Source organism: Phocoena sinus, chromosome 10 (assembly GCF_008692025.1).
Source record: "Phocoena sinus isolate mPhoSin1 chromosome 10, mPhoSin1.pri, whole genome shotgun sequence".
Lineage (NCBI taxonomy): Eukaryota > Metazoa > Chordata > Mammalia > Artiodactyla > Phocoenidae > Phocoena > Phocoena sinus.
The window spans coordinates 85,032,581-85,057,389 of NC_045772.1; the positions used below are offsets into that span (position 1 = coordinate 85,032,581).

The window sequence follows — 24,809 nt, forward strand, 5'->3', positions numbered from 1 at the left end:
TTGACTAATATTCTTCATCTTTCAGTTTGGATGACTGTAATTCAGCTGACCACATCTCGTTTGATGTTTGATGATCTAAAAAATATTTCACAGTAGGGGAAAATGCTCAATGCCTATTAGGAGCAGAAAACTGCTATTGGTCTGACAGTACTTGATGCAACGAAAAGAGGTCTATAGGACATAGCCCTTGCAAATCTTTGATACCCAAAGCTGTAACTGAATTAGTTGTTACCCTACTGATTCTCTCATGTACCCAGGTACAGAAATTGGTGAGTTTCTCTTGTCTTCAGAGTACCACTGGATTTTATTACTGAATTTAAAATAAGTAATAAAATATTTGTAATGCTGTTCTTTAACCCACCTAAATTTTTAAAGAGAAACCTGCTTATATTGTTATTCTGAAGCTTAAAAGTTTACATGTAGATCACATTCAGCAAGCTCCTCAGCCTAAAACTGCTGCCAAGTGTAGTGTCTGATGCATTCAATATTTTCTCCTTGTTTTCTACTCTGGAAAATAAGTATGATTGAGGTTTCACTGTAATTGAGTAAAATTTGCTTTTGGCCTTTATTTTGATGATTAAGTTAGGATTCTATGGATGCTGAAGTTATGTGAAAGGAGAGACATAGATATATCTGAGAATATCTTTCACCTTTAAGGCACTGCATTCTTGTCTAAAATGGAAAATTTGGCAGATTTGAGAATAAAATATAATTGAGTATGCAACCATGTGAAGAATAAATCTTATTTTGGGGGGAAAAAAAGAATCCTAATGCATTACCAAAATATTAAAATCTGTGATCTTTTTAGTTATGTGTGTTTTGGTCCATACCTCTGAAATTACCAAATAAACATTTTTATATAAATTAAATAATTATTTCTTAAATGATCTTCCCCAAGACCATATACTCTACAAGAATATAGGAAAAAAATCTATTTTTATATCAATCTCTCATACAGTATTTGCATAAAAAGCTAGGCCCAAATGAACATGTAGTACTTTAAGCATCAGGAACCTTCATGATAATAAAAGTGATAATAAAATCAAAACAAAGGAGAGTACAAATATACACATATATACATGCAAACACACATATACATACATAGATGTGTATGTGTGTGTGACACATATATATTTGAAGCCACTAAAAACTGGTTTTAAAACTTTAAGGAGGGGAATTGGAACAAAAGGCCTGAAGAAAGGTAATACATGTTACATAAAACTCAAGGGGCAATCTATAGCAACAGAACATTATGACCTAGAAATGTTTACTCAACAAATGAGACCAGTGATTCAGAAGAAGGGTCACATATTAGAACAGGTATTTAATACCAAAAAATTTTATTTGCTGTTTTAAAAATAAATAATAATGCCTGTTTTTTATAGTTTTACCTCAGAGTTTGTATGAGACCCTGATTTGCAAAACACAAAATGTAGTCTCAGAAGTTGTCCAAATATAAGTTATTTAGCTAGGAGTGACTGGAATGACAATTCTAAGGTAAATACTTCAAAATCGCCACAACTCCAAGGGGTTCTTACACGTTAATGGAATCTGTTGAACATGAATAGCTGCTACAAGAAAAAGCACCTACTAATTTTGATTGTCTTGACTCTTTTGGCAGAAAGGTGGCTAACTGGAGCTGAGCCAGGCCTTTCCACTATAATATACTGCAGTAACACTGCACAGAATTAGTTGGGTTTTCTTCTGACTTTTCCCTTGTATTTTAAGTCTAAACTTAAGCAAATCATTTCATTTCTCTGAGTCTCAGATTTCTTACAAGGAAAATCAAATTACTGGCGTAATCTTAAAGCTCTCCTTCAAACCTGACGTGATATGTCCCTGAATACCAGAAAAAAATTTACATAAACATTTACTCAATTTGGAGATTTAAGTTCAATAATGACAACAGGAATTTCACATTCATATTCATATACAAAGATCCTGTAGACTAACTTCCCATTTCATACCAATTTCCTACTGGGTATAATAGAAATGTTAAATATATATAAACTATGGAGTGAAAGGCAAATTTTCCAAATTTGATTTTGATTTTTATCAAAAATTATCAAATATTTTCTCCTTTGAACAAATTTCTGAAATTACAAGTGAAATTATAAAAATTATTTTATATGCAATTTTAAAAACATTTCTGCATAACGTGATATAAACCTACTCAAATGGAAAACAAACTAAATTATTAACAACCACCATACAATAGCAAAATTAATATTTGCAAAAAAACTATACCAAAAATTAAGAGCTAATGATTAATACTTCTAAAGTAAACTATAGATATTTACCTTATCTACAGGTGCACTGTTAAAATAGAATTCGATTATATAAGGGACAAAGTTAATGTTAAATGATAACATCATGCTTATATAATAGGTAAAAATATATTCAGAAGAGTGTTTAAAATGTTTTGTAACATTTTCCTATGTAATTAAAAAAAATAGCAGCAAATAATAATAGTATAGTTGACATTGCTTTATCAATACTACTGATAAATACTACCACTAAGTTATCATACAAGGGGCAAAGACCATGCCTTATTCTTCTATCCTAGCATTCAGCACTAAAAGGAGGTACTTAACAGATATTTGATGAATAAGAATCATCATCTTGGCAACAGACTCAGGATACATTTAGAAACTTACCATAGGATTCTACCACTATTAGAGTTTTTCTCTGGTGGATTAAAATTTATCCTGGATTTTAAAAAATCTCATATAATAAGAACTGTGCCAAAATTAATGCCTAGCTATAGAAAAACAAAATGACCATCCATTTGAAATACTGCCTGTCCTTTAACAAGACACATCTTGTATAATAAGCCTTTTTTGCAAAATCTAGGATTCAAGTCAATGTCTACAGGTCTCAGAACTACCAGTGTATCTTTTCTGTAGCAAAATTAACAAGGAAAGGAAGAAAATCTATTATACAAATATCCTCGTGGAAATAACAAGTATAGTTCAACTGCAAGCATAGCAGCTACATACTTAAAAACTAGGCTTTGCTAAGAGATTTTAAAAATTAAATAAGTCCTACTTACAAGTTCCATACTCATCTAAAATTTTTGATAAATTGGTGTTGAACAAAACACGCAATTTGTGAAGGATGGCTTTGTTAGGAAAATTTATGGTTTTTACTAGTAAATGAATTCACCAAAGTTGCAGAACACAAAATCAACACATAAAATACATTGCAGTTCTACATTATTGATGAACAATCCAAAAAGGAAATTAAGAAAACAATTCCATTTACAATAGCAACAAAAAGAATAAAATACTTAGGAATAAAGTTAACCAACAAGGTAAAAGATTTCTATACTTAAAACTACAAAATGTTCCTGAAAATAATTAAATACAGAAATAAATGGAAAGACATTCCATGTTTGTGGACTGGAAGACTTAATATTGCTAAGATGTCAATACTACCCAAAGTGATCTTTATATTCAATACAATCCCTATCAAAATCCCAACAGCATTTTTTGCATAAACAGAAAAAAATCCACCCTAAAATTCAAATGTAATTTTAAGGAACCCCAGATAGCTAAAACAAGCTGGAGAAAGAAGAATAAAGTTGGAAGTCTCACACTTCCTGATTTCAAAACTTATTACAAAGCTACAGTTATCAAAACAGAGCAGCACTTGCATAGCCTCAGACATACAGACAAATGGAATAGACAGCTCCAAAATAAACCCTCCAATTTATGATCAAATGATTTTCAATAAGGATGCCAAAACCATTCAATGGCAAAGGAGAGTCTTTTCCACAGCTGGTGCTGGAAAAACAGGGTATCCACATGTAAAAGAAAGACGTTCCTTAATCCTTTCCTTAAATCATACATAAAAATTAACTCAAAGTGGATCAAAAATCTAAATGTTAAGAGCTAAAAAAACTATAAAACCCTTAGAAGAAAACATAGGAGAAAAGCTTCATGACACAGAACTTGGTAACAATTTCTTGGATATGACACCAATAGCACAGACAATAAAAGTAAAAACAGATAAACTGGACTACATACATCAAAATTTAGAACTGCGCATCAATGGACAAAATCAACAGAGTGAAAAGGCAACCCATGGAATTAAGTATTTGTAAGTCATATATGTGATAAGGAGTTAATATCCAGAATACATAAAGTACTCTTACATCTAGACAACAAAAAAAAAGTCCCATTAGAAAATTGGAAGAGGACTTGAAATGACATTTCCCCCAAGAAGATACACAAATGGCCAAGAAGCATAAGAAAAGACGCTAAACGTGACTAATCATTAGGGAAATAGAAATCAAAACCACAATGAGATACCACCTCCTTGCAATTAGGATGGCTACTATCAAAAAAACAAAATAATAAGTGTTGGCAAGGACTTGGAGAAACTGGAACCCTTGTGCACTGTTGGTGGGAATGTAAATTGGTGCAGCCACTATGGGAAACAGTAAGGCAGTTCCTAAAAATATTAAAAATAGAATGACCATATGATCCAGCAATTCCACTTCTGATTATATACCCAAAGGAATTGAAAACAGGGTCTCAAAAAGATATTTGCACACCCATGTTCATAACAGTATTATTCACAACAGTGAAAAAATATCAACAGAAGTGACCCAAATGTCCATCCATGGATTAATGAGTAAACAAAACATGGCCTACATATAAAATGGAATATTACTCAGCCTTAAAAAGGAAGGAAATTCTGACACACGCTACAACGTGGATGAACCCTGAAGACATTATGCTAAGTGAATTAAGCCAGACAAAAAGGTATGATTCCACTTACATAAGGTACCTAGTGCAGTCAAATTCATGCAGACAGAAAGTAAGATCATTGCCAAGGCTGGGGGTAGGGGAGAATGGGAAGTTGTTGTTTAATGGATATAAAATTTTAGTTTTGCAAGACGAAAAGAACTGTGGAGACTGGCTGCACAGCAATGTGAATGTACTGAACACTATGGAACTGTATACTTAAAAAATGATTAAGATGGGAAATTTTGTTATGTGTATTTTATCACAATTAAAAATAAAAAATGTTAACTAAATTAATTAAACGGTCATAAGAAAGAATACAGTTCTTAAAAAGAACTGTATTAGAGCAATTCAATTGTTTTCTATTAGTAAATTTTATGTACAACAGAGAAAAAACTAGGTAATAAAAAATTAAGATTTCTGATTTTCACTATCATAGATTGGTCCTTCTTCTACCTAGTCTCAGTAAGATAAGGTTTTACTGCACTAACATCAAGGCAAATGCTACTTTAAATTCTATACTCAATAAAGCCAAATGTTTGAAAATCTCAAGGCTGCAGAGAATCTCCTCAAACACCCACTAATACTCACTAATTGCTCCTCTCTTGGAAGCTTTTTAAAAATTATAATAACAGGCATTTTTTTGAAACTGGAAAAATAAAACCCCTAATCCTACCATCCCAACAGAATTTATTTCTTTTTTACAAACTCCCTTTGAGTTTTCACATAAGCAAATTATTTCCTGATTGTAGCCACAGTTCAACTAGTAAGCTGATATTTTTCCTTTTAGTCCTGCATCAGACATCTTGTATGTTTTAGACAATATGAGTTGTTATGACACAATCAAGCATATGACTTTCTTTTATGACTTACTATATAATGCCCTATTGATTTCCGAAAGACAACATTACCAATTTTACTTGCAACTCACAATGTATCATTTCCACTACAAAACCCTCAGCACTGGAAGTTGGTGTTTTTTAGTTATGCTTCTTGATAAGTGAGCAATAACTCATTTTAAATTGCATTTCTCCCATTATGTCTGTTGCTGAGTGGCTTTAATTATACTTCAGCCAGTATTCCCAGCAAGAGGCAAGTTTTAGAGAAATACTTGATAAGAAAATTCCTAAACACTTTAATTTGAATTAGAAAAAAATTTAAAGGTCTCTGCAATACTTGATTGCTACACAAAAGTTCAAATAAAAAAGATCATGATAAACTTCCATAAGTTGAATTACTAGTTAAGCATTAGCTTGATGCTATTCGTCTTTACCTATCATCTCCCTCAGACTCCTCCATGCTCTGCCTCATCCTTTAAAATCCAATTCAAATGTTACCTCAGTTAAACACTGCCTAATTTCCCAACTATACCACAGTAAATTATTTGTACTCTTTTTGAAAACCTTTTCTGTTCCTCTGTGTATACTATTTACCTTATTTTTTCCCCAAGGTTACTGTCTGTCACAGACTGTAAATTACTAGTAGAGCAGCTGACTGAATCATTTTTCCTCCCCTAGACTACATTAAACATAAATACATTCCAATGCCTTTTATATTCAAAGTAGATACTCTTTATTATAATCATAATACAGGCAAGTAGCTACGTCTGAAGAAGCCAAAGCAAGAGAATACTATGAACTTTGATCTATGGCTCAAGACCCTTTCAGGAAGTTTGTGAGGTTAAAACTATTTTCATAAAGTATTATTTACCTTTTTCACTCTCATTTTCTAACAAGTGTACAGTACAGTTTTGAGAAGCTACGTGAAGTGGTGTGATGATGTCATCATGTTGACCGACAGCTAAAAGGACATGCACTTGATAATCTTTCATTCTAAAAACTTTGTGTTCTAATTTCTAACATAGTAAACACTGATAAATATAATTCACATAAACAAAAGCTCTTTGGGTCCTCAATAACCTTTTAAGAGTTGTAAAAGGGTCCTGAGACCGAAATGTTTGAGAACTTTTGATTTAAACTATCAATGAACTTGCTGTTTTCAAATCAAGCCCAAAAGAAAATTTTAGCAATTTTAGAAAAATGATCAAGCATATGCAAGACATTATTCTTATAGAAAACATAATACTTTGAATAAAATAATTTTTAAATTTAAAAAGTAACAAAGGCGTGTTAACAGAATTAAGACTCATAGTAAGCAAGAACTCTGAAACTATGAGCATCTGAGTAACGAAACTTAGGAATAAGAAATGTGTAATGCTTTGATTCAAGCACTACTTTAAAAAATTGAGAAGCCTTGACCTTCTGCGACAGGCTAATCCAAAACCTCTCGCAGTCCTTTCTTTTGCAAAGAGTTAACTATGAGAATTCAGAAAAAAGGAATGTTTTTTCTTTAGCAAAAATGAAACAAAACCCGAACAAAAGAAAGTTTCTAAATTAACCAAATAGTTGCCTAAAGAAAGAAAAGGCAGTTTTAAAAAACATTTCCTTAGTGCACTTAATACTCTTATTTTTCAAAAGGACAAATTATTTAGGAAAAGAAATGTACCTGAAAATGGCGGGGTTGCAGACATGCTTTGGATCCAATGCTTCTCCCTGTATAAATTCATAGCACAGTCCATTATTGAAGGTACAGTAGAGTTGTGGTGCACAGCCGTGAGCCTGCAACACTCGGAAACTCTTCACTTCCTCATCTCGATCAACTAACAACTCAGTCTTATTGCCATAAATTCGCACCAGGACTACATCCTCCATTGTATTACCCACGTAACAGCCAATAAGTTTGTTTGTGATTCCATCTGTGAAAAGCTGCCCAAAAAAAAAGAAAAAATGGGGGAAAAACAATTATTTACTTTTAATGAAGGAATAGGAGATAACTTGAAAATCATTAAATACTAATTGAAAGAAAATATCTACTTAATATAACTTTTGAATACAAGTTTGCCTAACATGTCTATAATTTTAATTGTAGATTTAAACAAAACAGAATACCACTGTTTACTATGTTGTGTTGTACAACAAACACGTTCTCTCTCTCCTATATCTAAATAGATTGGAAAGTCTCTGAAGACGGGGAAAGTGGCTCTCTTGCTAGCATAGTATATAAAAAAGTCTTTAATAATGTTCATAAGTTTAAATACACAAATATACCATAATTTATATTATGGTAAATCTCCAATTTATAAAAAACTCAACTTTAAATGTTATTTCCAAAGATTACTTAACATAATATGTATAAAAAATTGTTTTAAGTATTCGGGTTGTAATAATTTAAACTTGAATGCTACAGCTAAAAAATAAAAAGCACAACCTTAATTAGAGGAAGATAGAGATTTCTCAGGTATTTTCTAAAAGGGAGTTTGAGGACTCTTCAAGAGTCTTAAGTACTTAAAGTCCTTTTTAGATTTGAGTACAATGTTATATTAAAAAGTAAACAGATGATTAGCAATATTAGTTCTCTAAGTCTATTCAAAATTGTAGCTTTCATTTTCCTCTACACTACTTTGACACTAAAACTAATTTTCTATTTACCCAATTATAACTCAGAGCTTTTGGAGGCTCTCAGTGGAATAAAGGGATAAAAGTTAAAAAGTGAAAGTAAGCGTTAAGGACATTTTTCCAAAGACAACTGGGAAAGAACAGGAATAATGCACAAAGAATAAGTTTTAAATGTATACACATTTAACTAATGCCTGAGAAAGAAGGTAAACGTTTCTGTTTTGATAAGATTGTTGTAATGATAAATGACATCTGAAAAGGCTTTAGATCTTAAGCTGAAATTTGAAAGAAAGTATTTATGTATCCTTATTCACCTTTGAATATCTATGTTTTTTGGGTATGCAGAGACATACAAACTGTGCTTTCCACGTAGATTTCAAAAAGATGGTATGTAGGGAGACACTGACAAGAAGCATATGTCCTTAAACTAAACTCCATCGTTTTATTAAAATCTATGTTGAAAGCATGTTGTTTCCTATTAAAATGCCATAACAACTCACACATATTATTCTGTAACTCCTCCACATGTCATGTAGAGATGAAGTATTTCAATTATTGTAATGAAGTTTGAGAAGCTAACATTCTGAAATGCTTGTAATGAAAGACATTCTACACTCCTCAAAAGCCAGGAGTGAAATCTATGTTTTCTACATCCTCCTAACAAATAGTAAGGACTTAATACTTAAATACTAGCTTGTCTTCTTGATCTAGCTTATAACAAATTCATTCTTTCACTTCTGCCTATAATAAATTTCTTTAATTGTGCACGCTACATTGTACATTTATGTGTACATGCAGAAACATACATACAAAGACATATGCACTTAAAAAGGCTAGAAATGGATAACATTACGAGATAAGATTATTGAATACTATATAGACATTTATAACATAGAGTCACAACTCCAATGACACTAACCCTAACATACTCTGTTGCACAAAACAGCCACATACTTGCAATGAAATGATAGTCACAATAAACCCCTGGAGCAAAAAAATAAATATATGAATAACTTCATTTACAAAAGTAGTTTATGTATAAATAAGGATAAAAATGTCTGCAAAGATATCCAATAAAATATTAGGTAGTTTAAATCTTGTCTCCTGTTTTCTTATTTCTCTCTAAGTAGTTTAAACTTTTCTCGTTTGGCTTCTATATGTTTTCTCACTTTTTTTTTTTTTTTCCCGTAATCAATCTAGTTTACATGTGAAAAAATTAAAATAGTGAGAAAAACGAAAGGGGCTAGGAACTGACATGGCACATACAGCAAGGCCTGGAGATTCTGAACATAAGCAATTTCATAGAACATCAATATCAGATGAGGCCACTCTGTGACCATAATGCATCAAGACAAAAACAAAGTCACTCTGTAATCATGTCTGAACAAAGACAAAACTATGCATTTTTTCCAAACCACAAAAATGACCAAGCACTCCCCTATTCTGGCTAATGTGAGGGACTGCCGTTCCTTTTCCAGGAACAGCTTTGGTCCTGCTTCATTCCTCCAGTCCTCTAGGTAAGATAAGCTACCCACACAGTTGTAGACTTGCCCCACTTCCTTCCTGACAACACCCAAATCCAGAGGAAAGCCTTGCTTCCTTGAACCCTCTCCCAAATCACCAAATTCAAATCTTATACGAAGTCCTTTCTAACACCCACATACTGAGAGCCCCACCATTCCCCATGGAATAAGTCTTCCTTAAGGAAGGAGTAATAAACCCAATTTGTTCGGCTTATCCTAATGATCTCTTGATGGAGATTTCTGACTTTAAAGATGTATGGTTCCCACCTCATATATAAACCAACAATTAATTCACGGTGCTTCAGCCTTCTGAAACACACATTTAAAAACATACTAGGGGGCTTCCTTGGTGGCGCAGTGGTTGAGAGTCCGCCTGCCGATTCAGCGAACACCAGTTCATGACCCGGTCTGGGAAGATCCCACATGCCGCGGAGCGGCTTGGCCCGTGAGTCATAGGCCGCTGAGCCTGCGCGTCCAGAGCCTGTGCTACGCAACGGGAGAGGCCACAACAGTGAGAGGCCCGCGTACCGAAAAAAAAAAAAAAAAAAAAACATACTAGGGCATATGCTAGGTATGTGTACTATACTAGATATATACTAGAAATATAAAATTCCACCTCAATGGAGGGGGGACAAAACTACTACAAATCTCATGGAGCTCCTTTTCACACGGTTTATCCTGCACTGTTTGTCAAGTATTTAAGATAATACCAGTTCAGAGGATGAGCTACAGAGCAACACTGCTTGACTATAAATTCTAGCTGTGTCATCTGTAAGCTGAGTGATTTTAGGCAAGTCACTTACCTGTATATGCTTCATTCATCTCATGTTTAATATCAGCACATTAGAATCTGCTTTATAGGTTTTTATGAGAATGACTTAATATACACAAAAGCACAACAGTTCCTGACACAAACTAAGCTCTTATCAAATATGTAGATAACTACATATTTAAATTTGAACACAAGACAGAAAAATAATTCATGATGAGATCATAAAAGTTAATAATTAAGACAACATCTATGTTATAGATTAGCCCTAGACTGTATGCTGCTTCACTGGTACCACCTAGCAAACGTTGAAAGCAAGACCCAAAGATGCAAACTATTCCCAAAGAACTACAAAAACTATCGAGTGCCTAACAAGGTAAAATTCACAATGTCTAATATCCAATTAAAGATTATTCGGCATGGGGAAATCCCTGGCGGTCCAGCAGTTAGGACTCTGCGCTCTCATTGCCAAGGGTGCAATTTCAATCCCTGCTCGGGGAACTAAGATCTCACAGGCTGGGTGAGGCGGCCAAAAAGAAAAAGATTATCAGGCATGCAAAAAGGGCAGAAAAATACAACCCACAATGGGGAGTGAGAGGGGGATCAATTAATTGAAACCAACCAGAACTGACACAGATGTTAGAATTAGCAGGTGTTAAAACTGTATTCCAAGAAAAAAGTGTGTTGTATTCTTACAACAAAAAATTAAGCAGAGTCGCTGAAGACATAAAAAAGACCCAAATTAAACTTCTCAAGATGTCTGAAGGGAAAACACACTTAGATGGGATTTAACACTAGGTTAGGTAGTGGAAAAAACAATTTAGCAAATTTGAAGACATAGGAATAGAAACTATGCAAAACAAAATACAGAGGAAAACATGAATTATCAAAGAGAGAGAGAAGAGCATCCACTAGCTGAGAGACTACATATAAAATTTGAGTCCTCAAAGAAAGGAAAAAAGAGAACAGAAACATTTGTAAAGAAATGACAGCCAAAAGTTTTCCAAATTTGATGAAAACCTATAAACTCAAGATCCAAGAAGCTCAACAAGCCCAAGCCAAGAAACATGAAGAAAACTACACCAAGGCACCTCATAATAAAACTGCTTAAAACCAGAGATAAATCATTTAATGGTACCAATTCATTTTAATCTTCCATTCACTCAGGCACATTTCAGTCACCTTGACCCCTCCCTCTCCATCCCCCACATAAAATGTTTTCTTCCTAGGTAATTCTTAAATCCACTCCTGTTTCTCCATCCCCTTGTCAATCTCCTGTCTGCAGTATTTTAATAACCTCATTGGTCTCTCTTACGCCCGTTTAACCACCTTCCCACCTTCCCAAAAAACTCACACTAACTGCCACCAAAATAATCCATCTAAAATACAAACATGAACATGATGACTGGCAATCTTCAACTGACTCCACACTGTTTAGAGGATAAAGTTTAAGTTCCTTAGGGTGTACAAGTTCCACAATACCTCCCAAGTTATCTAGTGATCTACCTGACAAATTCACCCTTCTTTTCCTTCGCCTCACTAACTTCTAACTTCCTTCAAAATTCCAACACAGGAGTTATAACCTCCAGGAGACAATTCCTAAACTCAGATAAGACATAAATACTTCTCAGCGCTTGCTAGTGACCTATACATAGCATTACTAAAATGCACTGAAGGGACTTCCCTGGCGGTCCTGTGGTTAAGACTCCACAGTCCTAATGCAGGGGGCACAGGTTCAATCCCTGGTCGAGAAACTAAGATCCCACATGTTGCACAGCACGGCCAAAAACAAAAACAAAGTACTGTAATTTCTTAATTATATTTGCCACTCCATATTTACTGTGAGTTCCTCTGAGATTTGGAACACACAGAAAGAAGAAAAAATAAAGGTGAAAAACAGGAATATAAAAGATGGGTCAAAGAGGAAAAAAAAGTATGATGGTACAGTGAAAAACTCAACCATATAAGTAGTTACATTAAATGTAAAAGAACTAAATAATCCAATTAAAAAACTAAGTATGGGGCTTCCCTAGTGGCGCAGTGGTTGAGAGTCCACCTGCCGATGCAGGGGACATGAGTTCGTGCCCCGGTCCGGGAAGATCCCACATGCCGCAGAGCGGCTAGGCCCGTGGGCCATGGCCACTGAGCCTGTGCGTCCGGAGCCTGTGCTCCGCAACGGGAGAGGCCACAATGGTGAGAGGCCCGCGTACCGCAAAAAAAAAAAAAAAACGACTATATGCTACTTTTTACAAGACACATGTAGAAGAAAGCTGATGTAGTTACACCATATCAGACAAAATAGATCCTAATGATACATTCCAGGAGATAAAAAGGGATGTTTTATAATTATAAAAGGACTGAGCCATCAAGAAGATACAAGAATTCTAAATTGAGTGCATGCAATAACATAACTTCAAAATACATATAGCAAAAACTGACAGACTAAACAAATTCCACAATAATTGTCTGAAACTTGAGCACATCTCTAAGAGCTGATTTTTTAAAAACAGGGAACAATCATTACATATACAAAAGAGCTAAGCAATAGAATTAAAAATCCAACTTAACTGACACACACAGAACACTGTACCCAGCAAGAGAATACGCATCCTTTTCAAGTATATATAAAATATTACCAAAATTGACTCTAGGCTTGATTATAAAACAAGCCTCAATAAATATCAAAGGATTAAAATCACTCAGAGCATCTTCTCAAGCTACACTGAATATGAACTAGACATCAATAACACACCACACATACACGTATATACACCTCAAATAAAGTGGTTAAGATAGTAAATTTTAGGTTTTGTTTTTTACCACAATAAAGTAAAAACCCTTAATATTCTCCCACTTATTTGAAGTGAAGCAATGCACATCTAAATAATCCACTGGATAAAGAAAAAACTACAATAACTAGAAAGCATTCTAAACTGAATGATAATAAAGTCATATTAAAACCTGTGGGTGCTTATGGGGACACGTAAATAAAAATATTAAAAATAAAAAAGGCAGGGAGGGCTTCCCTGGTGGCGCAGTGGCTGGGAGTCCGCCTGCCGATGCGGGGGGCGCGGGTTCAAGCCCCCGTCCGGGAGGGTCCCGCGTGCTGTGGAGTGGCTGGGCCCGTGGGCCGTGGCCGCTGGGCCTGTGCGTCCGGAGCCTGTGCTCCGCGGCAGGACAGGCCACAGCAGTGAGAGGCCCGTGTACCGCAAAAAAAAAAAAAAGGCAGGGCTTCCCTGGTGGCACAGTGGTTGAGAGTCCACCTGCCGATGCAGGGCACACGGGTTCGTGCCCCGGTGCAGGAAGATCCCACATGCCGTGGAGCGGCTAGGCCTGTGAGTCATGGCCGCTGAGCCTGTGCTCCGCAACGGGAGAGGCCCGCATGCCGCCAAAAAGAAAAATAAATAAATAAATAAAATAAAAAAGGCAGAAAATCAGTGATCTTAGCTTCTAGCTCAAGAAGCTAGAAAAATAAGTCAATTAACCTTCGATTAAAAAGAATTAGGAAGAAAACAAAAGGGCAAAGTTATCAATAAAACAGAAAAACTCAACAGTCAAAAACTGTTCTTCAGGACTTCCCCGGCAGTCCAGTGGTTAAGACTCCGTGCTTCCAATGAGGGGGTGCGGGTTCGATCCCCGGTAGGGAAACTAAGATCCCACAAGCCACAGTGGTGCAGCCAAAAAAACGCAAACGAACAAAAAAAATACTTCTTTGACGATAAAGTTGATAACTTCCAAGCAAAATCATCAAGGAAAAAAGATACTAATTATCAATAAAGAAGTAAACTTTATTACAGTACAGAAATATATTACTATAAACAACTCTTCCAAAAACAGACAAAAAAGAAAGAGATCCCAACTTGATACCAAAACTTGTCAAGGACATTACAAGGAAGGAAAATTACAGACCACTCCCTCTCATAGTTGGAAAAATCCTAATCAAAATATTGGCAACCGATACAATGATATATAAAAAGGAGAATACATCACAACAAAATGGGGTTTACTCCAGGAACACAGTGGTTCTTAATAAATTGTTTTAAAACGTCATTGTAATTGAGCTCAATAACAGAAAAATGGAGGCAAATCATGTAACCATCATGAGTTGCAAAAAAGTACTTGGGGCTTCCCTGGTGGCGCGGTGGCTGAGAGTCTGCCTGCCGATGCAGGGGACACGGGTTTGTGCCCCGGTCCAGGAGGATCCCGCATGTGGAGCGGCTGGGCCGCTGAGCCTGCGCGTCTGGAGCCTGTGCTCCGCAATGGGAGAGGCCACAACAGTGAGAGGCCCGCATAACGCAAAAAAAAAAAAAAAAAAAAAAAAAAAAAAAGTACTTGATAAAATTCAACATTCATTCATGATGAAAATACTTAGCAAGCCAAGAATAAAATGAAACTTCCTTAATCTGACAGAGTATCCAAAGAAAACCTACAGCAAACATCATACCTAATAATAAACTATTGAAAATGTTCTCCTCCAGAATGGGAACAAGGCAGGGATGCCCACTATCACCTCTTATTTCAATATTGTGATGATGTCCTAGCCAGTGTAGTAAGACAAAACAGCAAGGGGCGGAGTCAAGATGGCAGACTAGCAGGATGCAGAATTCACATCTCTGAACAACTAGGGCAGCTACCAGGCACCAGTGGGTGACCATGGACACCTAAGGGGACAGGAGGAACCCCCAGCAACTGGATGGGGTGTGGGGAGGAGTGGGGGAGGAGGAGAAGTGGAGGTGGGACAGGACTGGTGCCCCTGAGGGGTGACTGGGGGAGGGGAAGGGATCCCACGCCTGAAGGGGGAAATTGGGGGGCCACTGGGAGAACAGAGGGTCAAAAGGGAGCATGGCCAGGTTTCCCCTGCCCACTTTGGCCCCCAGGAGCCTGCTGAGATCCCAGGCCTGATCCTCTGCCCACCTAGGCCCCCTCCAGGAACGTGGGTCCTGAGGGAGTGGGAGGGAGGGAAGGGGAGCAAAAGTAAAGGCCGGATCTAGGGGACCCGCACACCTGAGGGGTGGCTGAGGAAGGGGAGGAGTTCCTACACCCAGCAGGACCCTCCCACGGTTAGGGGTCCAGCAGGGACAGGGGAGACGCTGGGTGAACCCCAAGAAGAGGTGGGGCATGGAGGAACGGAAGGGAATGCAGCCAGCGCTTTCCCTGTCCACATTCCACATAGGCACCAGGGAGCCTGTTGGGCTCCTGGGCCTAATCCTCTGCCCTTGGAGCCTCCCTCCTGCCATGCAGAACCCAAGCCCTGCCCCTACACCCCCACCCAGGGCTCCACCTCTACATTCGGAGACCCCCTCTGAGACGCGCTCCAACCACGCTGGGCCTAAACCCCACCCACACACCCTCACCCAGGGCCTTACCTCCAAATTCCATAACTCCACACTCCAGAGGCCCCCGCTTTGGACATGCTGCCTCTCCCCTTCCATGCAGGTCCTAAGCAGAGGCCCCACCCCATGCTTGAATGTCACCCAGCCTAGGCTCCGCCCCCAAGGCCTCTTCCGGCTGCAGGGTGTGGGTCCTGAGCCTAAGACCCCCACCCCCACCACTAGGTCCTGCTCCACCCTAACCCCCACCCCTGCGTAAGTTCCACCCCACCCACCCACCTAAACTCCGCCCCCCCCAGAGCCAAAGCTTTTTATTTTTTTTCCTCTTTTAGATTGGGGGTCTGTTTTACCTTGTCGTTGATTCACTGTTGTTGATATATTTATATTTTTTCTAATAAATCTTTTATCTTTCTGCTCTTATTTTATTTATACTTTGTTATTGTTCTGCTCCTTTTGGCTTGTCCCCCCCCCCTTTTTTTTCTGTTGTGGTTTTGTTTTACCTTCTTGCAGTTGTTTTAATTATATTTTTATTTTTCCTAATGTATTTTTTATCTTTCTAACTTTACTTTGTTTTTATTCTTTGTTATTGTACTGCTTTTTTTGTTTTTTTTTTTGCCACACAACGCAGCTTGCAGGATCTTGGTTCCCAGGCCGGAGGTTGGTCCTGAGCTCCCATGGTGGGAGCGCCGAGTCCAAACCGCTGGACTAACAGAGAACATCAGACCCCAGGGAATATTAATCAGAGTAAGGGCTCCCGGAGGTCCTCATCTCAGCACCAAGACCCAGCTCTATTCAACTGCAGGAATACAGCCCCACACATTAAAAAAAAAAAAAAAAAAAAAAAAAAAAAAAAAAGGGCTTCCCTGATGGCACAGTGGTTGAGAGTCCACCTGCCAATGCAGGGGACACGGGTTCGTGCCCCAGTCCGGGAAGAGCCCACATGCCGCGGAGCAGCTGGGCCCGTGGGCCATGGCCGCTGAGCCTGCACATCTGGAGCCTTTGCTCCACAAGGGGAGAGGCCACAGCAGTGAGAGGCCCGCGTACCGCAAGAAAAAAAAAATGTTACAGAAGAAGAAGCAAAGCAAAAATCTACAACACCAAATAAATGAAGACGAAATAAGCAACCTACCTGTAAAAATTCAGAGAAATGGTAGTAAAGATGATCCAAAATCTCGGAAATAGAATGGAGAAAATAAAACATTTAACAAGGATCTAGCAGAACTGAAGAGCAAAGAAACAGTGATGAACAACGTAATAACTGAAATTAAAAATACTCTAGAAGGAATCAATAGCAGAATTACTTAAGGCAGAGGAACAGATAAGTGAGCTGGACGATAAAATGATGGAGATAACTGCCAAGGAGCAGAATAAAGAAAAAAGAACAGAAAGAATTGAGGACAGTCTCAGAGACCTCTGGGACAATATTAAACGGACCAACATTCAAATTATAGGGGTCCCATAAGAAGAAGATAAAAAGAAAGGGTCTGAGAAAATATTTGAAGAGATTATAGTCAAAAACGTCCCTAACATGGGAAAGGAAATAGTCAATCAAGTCCAGGAAGCACAGAGAGTCCCATATAGGATAAATCCTAAGAGAAACATGACGAGACACATATTAATCAATCAAAAATTAAATACAAAGAAAAAATATTAAAAGCAGCAAGGGAAAAGTAACAAATAACATACAAGCGAATCCTCGTAATTTCTCTAAGCAGGAAACACAAAAGAAGAAAAAGACCCACAAAAACAAACCCAAATCAACTAAGAAAATGGTAATAGGAACATATATATTGATAATCACCTTGAATGTAAATGGATTAAATGCTCCAACCAAAAGACATAGACTGGCTGAATGGATACAAAAACAAGACCCATATATATGCTGCCTACAAGAGAACCACTTCAGACCTAGGGACACAACAGACTGAAAGTGAGGGGATGGAAAAAGATATTCCATGCAAATAGAAATCACAAGAAACGTGGAGTAGCAATACTCATATCAGATAAAATAGACCTTAAAATAAAGACAGTTACAAGAGATAAAGAAGGACACTACATAATGATCAAGGGATCAATCCAAGAAGAAAACATAACAATTATAAATACTTATGCACCCAACATAGGAGCACCTCAATGTATAAGGCAAATGCTAACAGCCATAAAAGGAAAAATCGACAGTAACACAATAATAGTGGGGGACTTTAACACCTCACTACAACCAATAGAAAGATCATCCAGACAGAAAATAAATAAGGAAACACAAGCTTTAAATGACACAAAAGACTAGATAGACTTAATTGATATTTTTAGGACATTCCACCTGAAGGCAAAAGTACACTTTCTTCTCAAGGGCACACAGTACATTCTCCAGAACAGATCACATCTTGGGTCACAAATCAAGCCTTGGAAAATGTAAGAAAACTGAAATCGTATCAAGCATCTTTTCTGAACACAATGCTATGAGATTAGAAATCAATTAAAGGAAATAAACAGTAAAAGCCACAAACACACGGAGGCTAAACAGTGCCGCTGCTAAATAACCAAGATCACTGAAGAAATCAAAGAGGAAATCAAAAAATACCTATAGGGGCTTCCCTGGTGGCGCAGTGGTTGGGAGTCCGCCTGCCGATGCAGGGGACACGGGTTCGTGCCCCGGTCCGGGAGGATCCCGCGTGCCGCGGAGCGGCTGGGCCCGTGAGCCATGGCCGCTGGGCCTGCACGTCTGGAGCCTGTGCTCCGCAGTGGGAGGGGCCACAACAGTGAGAGGCCCGCGTACCGCAAAAAAAAAACAAAAAAAAAACCTATAAACAAATAACAATGAAAACACAACGATCTAATACCTATGGGACATAGCAAAAGCAGTTCCAAGAGGGAAGTTCACAGCAATTCAAGCTCACTACAAAAAACAAGAAAAATCTCAAATAAACAATCTAACCTTACACCTAAAGCAAGTAGAAAAAGAAGAACAAACAAAACCCAAAGTTAGTAGAAGGAAAGAAACCACAAAGATCAGAGCAGAAATAAATGAAATGGAAACAAAGAAAACAATAGCAAAGATCAATAAAACGAAAAGCTGGTTCCCTGAGAAGATAAACAAAATTGATAAACCTTTGGCCAGACTCATCAAGAAAAAAGGAGAGAGGACTCAAATCAATAAAATTAGAAATGAAAAAGGAGAGATTACAACTGACACCACAGAAATACAAAGGATCATAAGAGACTACTACAAGCAACTATATGCCAATAAAATGGACAACCCAAAAGAAATGATCGAATTCTTGGAAAAGTACAAACTTCCAAGACTGAACCAGGAGGAATGAGAAAATATAAACAGACCAATCACAGTTAATTAAATTGAAACTGTAATTTAAAATCTTCCAGCAAACAAAAGTCCAGGACCAGACGGTTTCACAGGAGAATTTTATCAAACATTTAGAGAAGAGTTAATCCCTATCCTTCTCAAACTCTTGCAAAAAAAAAAAAATTGCGGAGGAAAAAAAAAAATTGCACAGGGAGGAACACTCCCAAACTCCTTCTATGAGGCCATAATCACCTTGATATCAAAACCAGACAAAGATATCACACACACAAAAAAGATTACAGGCCAAAATCAATGATGAACACAGACGTAAAAATCCTCAACAAAATACTAGCAAACAGAATCCAACAACACATTTAAAGGATCATACACCATGATCAAGTGGGATTTATCCCAGGAATGTAAGGATTCATCCATATATGCAAGACAATCAATGTGATACACCATATTAACAAATTAAAGAATAAAAACCATATGATCATCTCAATAGATGCAGAAAAAGCTTTTGACAAAATTCAACACCCATTTATGATAAAAACTCTCCAGAAAGTGGGTATAGAGGGAAGCTACCTCAAAATAATAAAAGCCATATATGACAAACCCACAGCAAACATCATTCTCAATGGTGAAACACTGAAAGCATTTCCTCTAAGATCAGGAACAAGACAAGGATGCCCACTCTTGCCACTATTATTCAACATAGTATTGGAAGTTGTAGCCACAGCAATCAGAGAAGAAAAAGAAGCAAAAGGAATACAAATGGGAAAAGAAGAATTAAAACTGTCACTGTTTGCAGATGACATGACACTATACATAGAAAATCCTAAAGATGCCAACTGAAAACTACTAGTACTAATCAATGAATTTGTAAGGTTGCAGGATACAAAACTAATGCACAGAAATCTCTTGCATTCCTATACACTAACAATGAAAGATCAGAAAGAGAAATTAAGGAAACAATCCCATTTACCATCGCAACAAAAAAGAATCAAATACCTAAGAATAAATCTACCTAAGGAAGCAAAAGACCTGTACTCAGAAAACTATAAAACATTGATGAAAGAAATCAAAAATAACATAAACAGATGGAGAGATATACCATGCTCCTGGATTGGAAGAATCAATATTGTGAAAATGACTCTACTACCCAAAGCAATCTGCAGATTCAATGCAATCCCTATCAAATTACCAATGGCAGTTTTCACAGAACTAGAACAAGAAATTTTACAATTTGTATGGAAACACAAAGACCCCGAATAGCCAAAGCAACCTTAAGAAAGAAAAACGTAGCTGGAGGAATCAGGCTCCCTGACTTCAGACTATACTACAAAGCTACAGTAACCAAGACAGTATGGTACTGGCACAAACACAGAAATATAGATCAATGGAACAGGACAGAAAGCCCAGAGATAACCCCACGCACATATGGTCACCTCATCTTTGACAAAGGAGGCAAGAATATACAATGGAGAAAAGACAGACTCTTCAATAAGTGGTGCTGGAAAAAATGGACAGCTACACATAAAAGAATGAAATTAAAACACCCCCTAACACCATATACAACAATAAACTCAAAGTGGATTAAGGACCTAAATGTAAGGCCAGACACTATAAAACTCTTAGAGGAAAACACAGGCAGAACAATCTATGACATAAATCACAGCAAGATCCTTTTGATCCACCTCCTAGAGAAATGGAAATAAAAACAAAAATAAACAAATGGGACCTAATGAAACTTAAAAGCTTCTGCACAGCAAAGGAAAGCATAAACAAGTGAAAAGACAACCCTCAGAATGGGAGAAAATATTTGCAAATGAAGTAACTGACAAAGGATTAATCTCCAAAATATACAAGCAGCTCATGTAGCTCAATATCAAAAAACAAACCCAATCCAAAAATGGGTGGAAGACCTAAATAGACGTTTCTCCAAAGAAGACACAGATGGCCAACAAATACATGAAAAGATGCTCAACATCACTAATCATTAGAGAAATGCAAATCAAAACTACAATGAGGTATCACCTCACACTGGTTAGAATGGCCATCATCAAAAAATCTACAAACAGGGCTTCCCGGGTGGCGCAGTGGTTGAGAGTCCACTTGCCGACGCGAGGGACGTGGGTTCGTGCCCCGGTCCAGGATGATCCCGCGTGCCGCAGAGCCGCTGGGCCCGTGAGCCATGGCCACTGAGCCTGCGCGTCCAGAGCCTGTTCGCGGTGGGAGAGACCGCAGCAGTGAGAGGCCCGCATACCGCAAAAAAAAAAAAAAAAAAAAAAAAAAAAATCTACAAACAATTAATGCTGGAGAAGGTGTGGAGAAAAGGGAACCCTCCTGCACTGTTGGTGGGAATGTAAACTGATACAGCCACCATGGAGAACAGTATGGAGGTTCCTTAAGAAACTAAAAATAGAACTACCATATGACCCAGCAATCCCACTACTGGGCATACACCCTGAGAAAACCATAATTCAAAAATAGACATGTACCACAATATTCACTGCAGCACTATTTATAATAGCCAAGACATGAAAACAACCTAGATGTCCATCAGCAGATGAATGGATAAAGAAGATGTGGCACACATATACAATGGAATATCAACCATAAAAAGGAACGAAATTGAGTTATTTGTAGTGGAGTGGATGGACCTAGAATCTGTCATACAGAGTGAAGTAAGTCAGAAAGAGAAAAACGAATTATCGTATGCTAACGCATATATATGGAATTTTAAAAAGCAGTGCTGATGAACATAGTGACAGGGCAGGAATAAAGAGGCAGACGTAGAGAACGGACTTGAGGGCATGGGTCGGCGAAGGGGAAGCTGGGATGAAGTGAGACAGTGCACTGACATATACGCTACCAAATGTAAGGCTAGTGGGAAGCTGCTGCATGGCACAGAGAGATCAGCTTGGTGCTTTGTGACGATAGAGGGATGGGATAGGGAGGGTGGGAGGAAGGCTCGAGAGGAAGGGGCTATGGGGATATATGCATACATACAGCTGATTCACTTTGTTGTACAGAAACTAACACAACACTGTAAAGCATTTATACTCCAATAAAGATGTGGGGGAAAAAAAGACATGACAACAACAGAAGTAGGAATAGGAAAGCAAAAAACAAAACTGTCATTATTTGCAGAAACAGAGAAAATGCACAAAGTATCTAAATTAAAACAAATAATTAGAACATGTGAAAAATTCAACGTATTAACATATCAATTGAATTTCTCTATACCAACAGCAAACCTTTTTTTAAAATGATATTCTTTAAATAATATCAGAAAGCATCAAATTTCTGGGGGGGAAAATGACGTGAAAAATGCAAGATCTCTACATTGAAAACTTCAAAAGTTTGAGAGAAACTAAATAAATAAATGGGATATACCATATTTATAGATTCTAAGACTCAATATTGTTAATGAATTCACTTCTCCTCAAATATCTATAGATTCCACAAAAATATCAATCAAAATGTCATCTAGTTTCTTTTGAGGAAATTGAAAAGCTGAGTCTACAATTTACATGGCAATTTAAAAAGCCAAGAACAGTCAAGGCAATTTTAAAGAAGAACAAAGCTAGTGTCTCATACCAAGGATTATAGTAACTATACCATACCAAGACCTAGAAGCAAAACTTGAGAGTAGTCAAGACACTGTGATACTGGTGCAATAACAGACAAAACAGACTAAAGGAACAGAATTCATAAAGAGACCCACATACAGTGCCACCTGGTTTATGACAAAGGTAACACTATAATGGTGGGAAAATGGTGGTTTCAGGTAACACTATAATGGGGAGAAAATGGTCTTTTCAATAAGTGATACTGGATCACTGGATACTGATAGCCATTCGGAAGAAAAATGAGTCATGACCTCCTCCACCTTACACCATAAACAGTTTCAGATCAAAATGTAAAATAGCAAAACAATAAAGGTTCTATAAAACATAGAGGAATATCTTCAGGACTTTGGCATAGGAAGAGATCAAGACACAAAACATGCTACCCATAAAGAAAAAACTGAAAAACTGGTGTTAAGACTATCAAAAGACACTATTAAGAGTGAAAATACAAGCCACCAACTGGCAGAAAACATTTATAATACATTTCTTTAAAAAAAGGATACCTGGTGGCACAGTGGTTGAGAGTCCGCCTGCCAATGCAGGGGACACGGGTTCGTGCCCCAGTCCGGGAAGATCCCACATGCCGCAGAGCGGCTGGGCCCGTGAGCCATGGCCGCCGAGCCTGCACGTCCGGAGCCTGTGCTCCACAGCGGGAGAGGCCACAACAGTGAGAGGCACGCGTACCACAAAAAAAAAAAAAAGGACTCGGGAATTCCCTGGCAGCCCAGTGGTTAGGACTCCAAGCTTCCACGGCTGGGGAGCCTGGGTTCAATCCTTACTAAGATACTGCAAAGCCGCACAGCGTGGCCAAAAAAAATTAAAAAGAACTCAAATATAGAATATGTAAAGAACATCTACAAATCATTAGGAAAAAAATAATCCAGGAGAAAAATTAGCCAAAAAAACTTGAACAGGCATCTCAAAATAGAAGACATTCAAATATCCGACCCACAGAAAAAAGATGCACTAGTTATTGAGAATGCAAATCAAACCCATAATAAGATACCTTAATGCCTACCCGAATGATAACAATGAAGACAGATAATAACAATTGTTGGTAAAAATGCAGCACCCCTGAAACACTCATACAGTATTGCCATTAGGGGTATAAATTGACACAACCACTTTGGAAAACTTAAAGTATCTAGTAAAGCTAAAATAACATACCAGATGACCCAGCAAGTCTACTTCTAAGTATCCACCTAACAGAAAAACAGATATTCACACTCATCAAAAGACATACAGTTATGTTCACAGCAGCATAATTTGTAATAGCCAAAAACCGAAAACAACCCAAGTGTCCACCAACAGAAGATAAATAAACTGAGGTATATTCTTACAATGAGAATAAGAACTATATATACAGAAATAAATCTCTCATAACTTTAGCATATGCCACCCCCCCAAAAAAAAGTATATACCATACGATTCCATTAAAAAAAATTCATAGAGAGGGAAAGCTATGATATAAAATCAGGATAGGAGTAACACTTGCTTGGGGAGAGTTGATGGATAGTGACTCCAAAAGTGTAAGAGAGGATTCTGGGGTACCATTTCCCAAATCTGTTTCCTGACTTGGATACATATTACATGGGTGTGGTTGCTTTGTAGGAAAATTCATCAGGTTCTACACTTAAGATTTGTGCACTTTTTATTATGTATATCACACATCAACAACAAATTTAACTAGAAAAGAGTTAATGTAATATTCAGATCAGAAAAAATGTACTGCCAGTTAATCTTTTGATTACCTTCAACTCACAGTAACCCTAGAGAAAATTTCCTAAAGCGATAAGGTTTTTAAAACTGAAAATAAATGCATAGGTACTTTAGTACTTTGGTTTAATTAATTTCAATTTACTATCTTAAAGAGATACAGATATACATACAGATACATATCCTCTCATATATATATATATAAAATAAAATAAAATTTCTTTCATGTATTACATTCTCAACAGAGATGATATCACCACCAAAGGAGCAAAAGTTGGTTACTGAGGGAAGAAAAAAATCTAGAGACGTTACAATGGTTTGTGGCT

General features: G+C 37.3%; 1 protein-coding gene across 2 annotated transcripts in view; it reads right to left on the bottom strand.

Annotated features, from left to right (window-relative positions):
• Positions 1-24,809, bottom strand: part of ETNK1 (ethanolamine kinase 1) — a 73,392-nt gene that overhangs the window by 37,651 nt on the left and 10,932 nt on the right. For both annotated transcript variants that reach the window (XR_004351732.1, XM_032645245.1), the window contains exon 2: positions 7,257-7,516. Coding sequence is in view for 1 of the 2 variants with exons in the window: in XM_032645245.1 (XP_032501136.1) it covers positions 7,257-7,516 (260 nt within the window). In the remaining variant the exon portion in view is untranslated. The remainder of the gene's footprint in view (positions 1-7,256; positions 7,517-24,809) is intronic.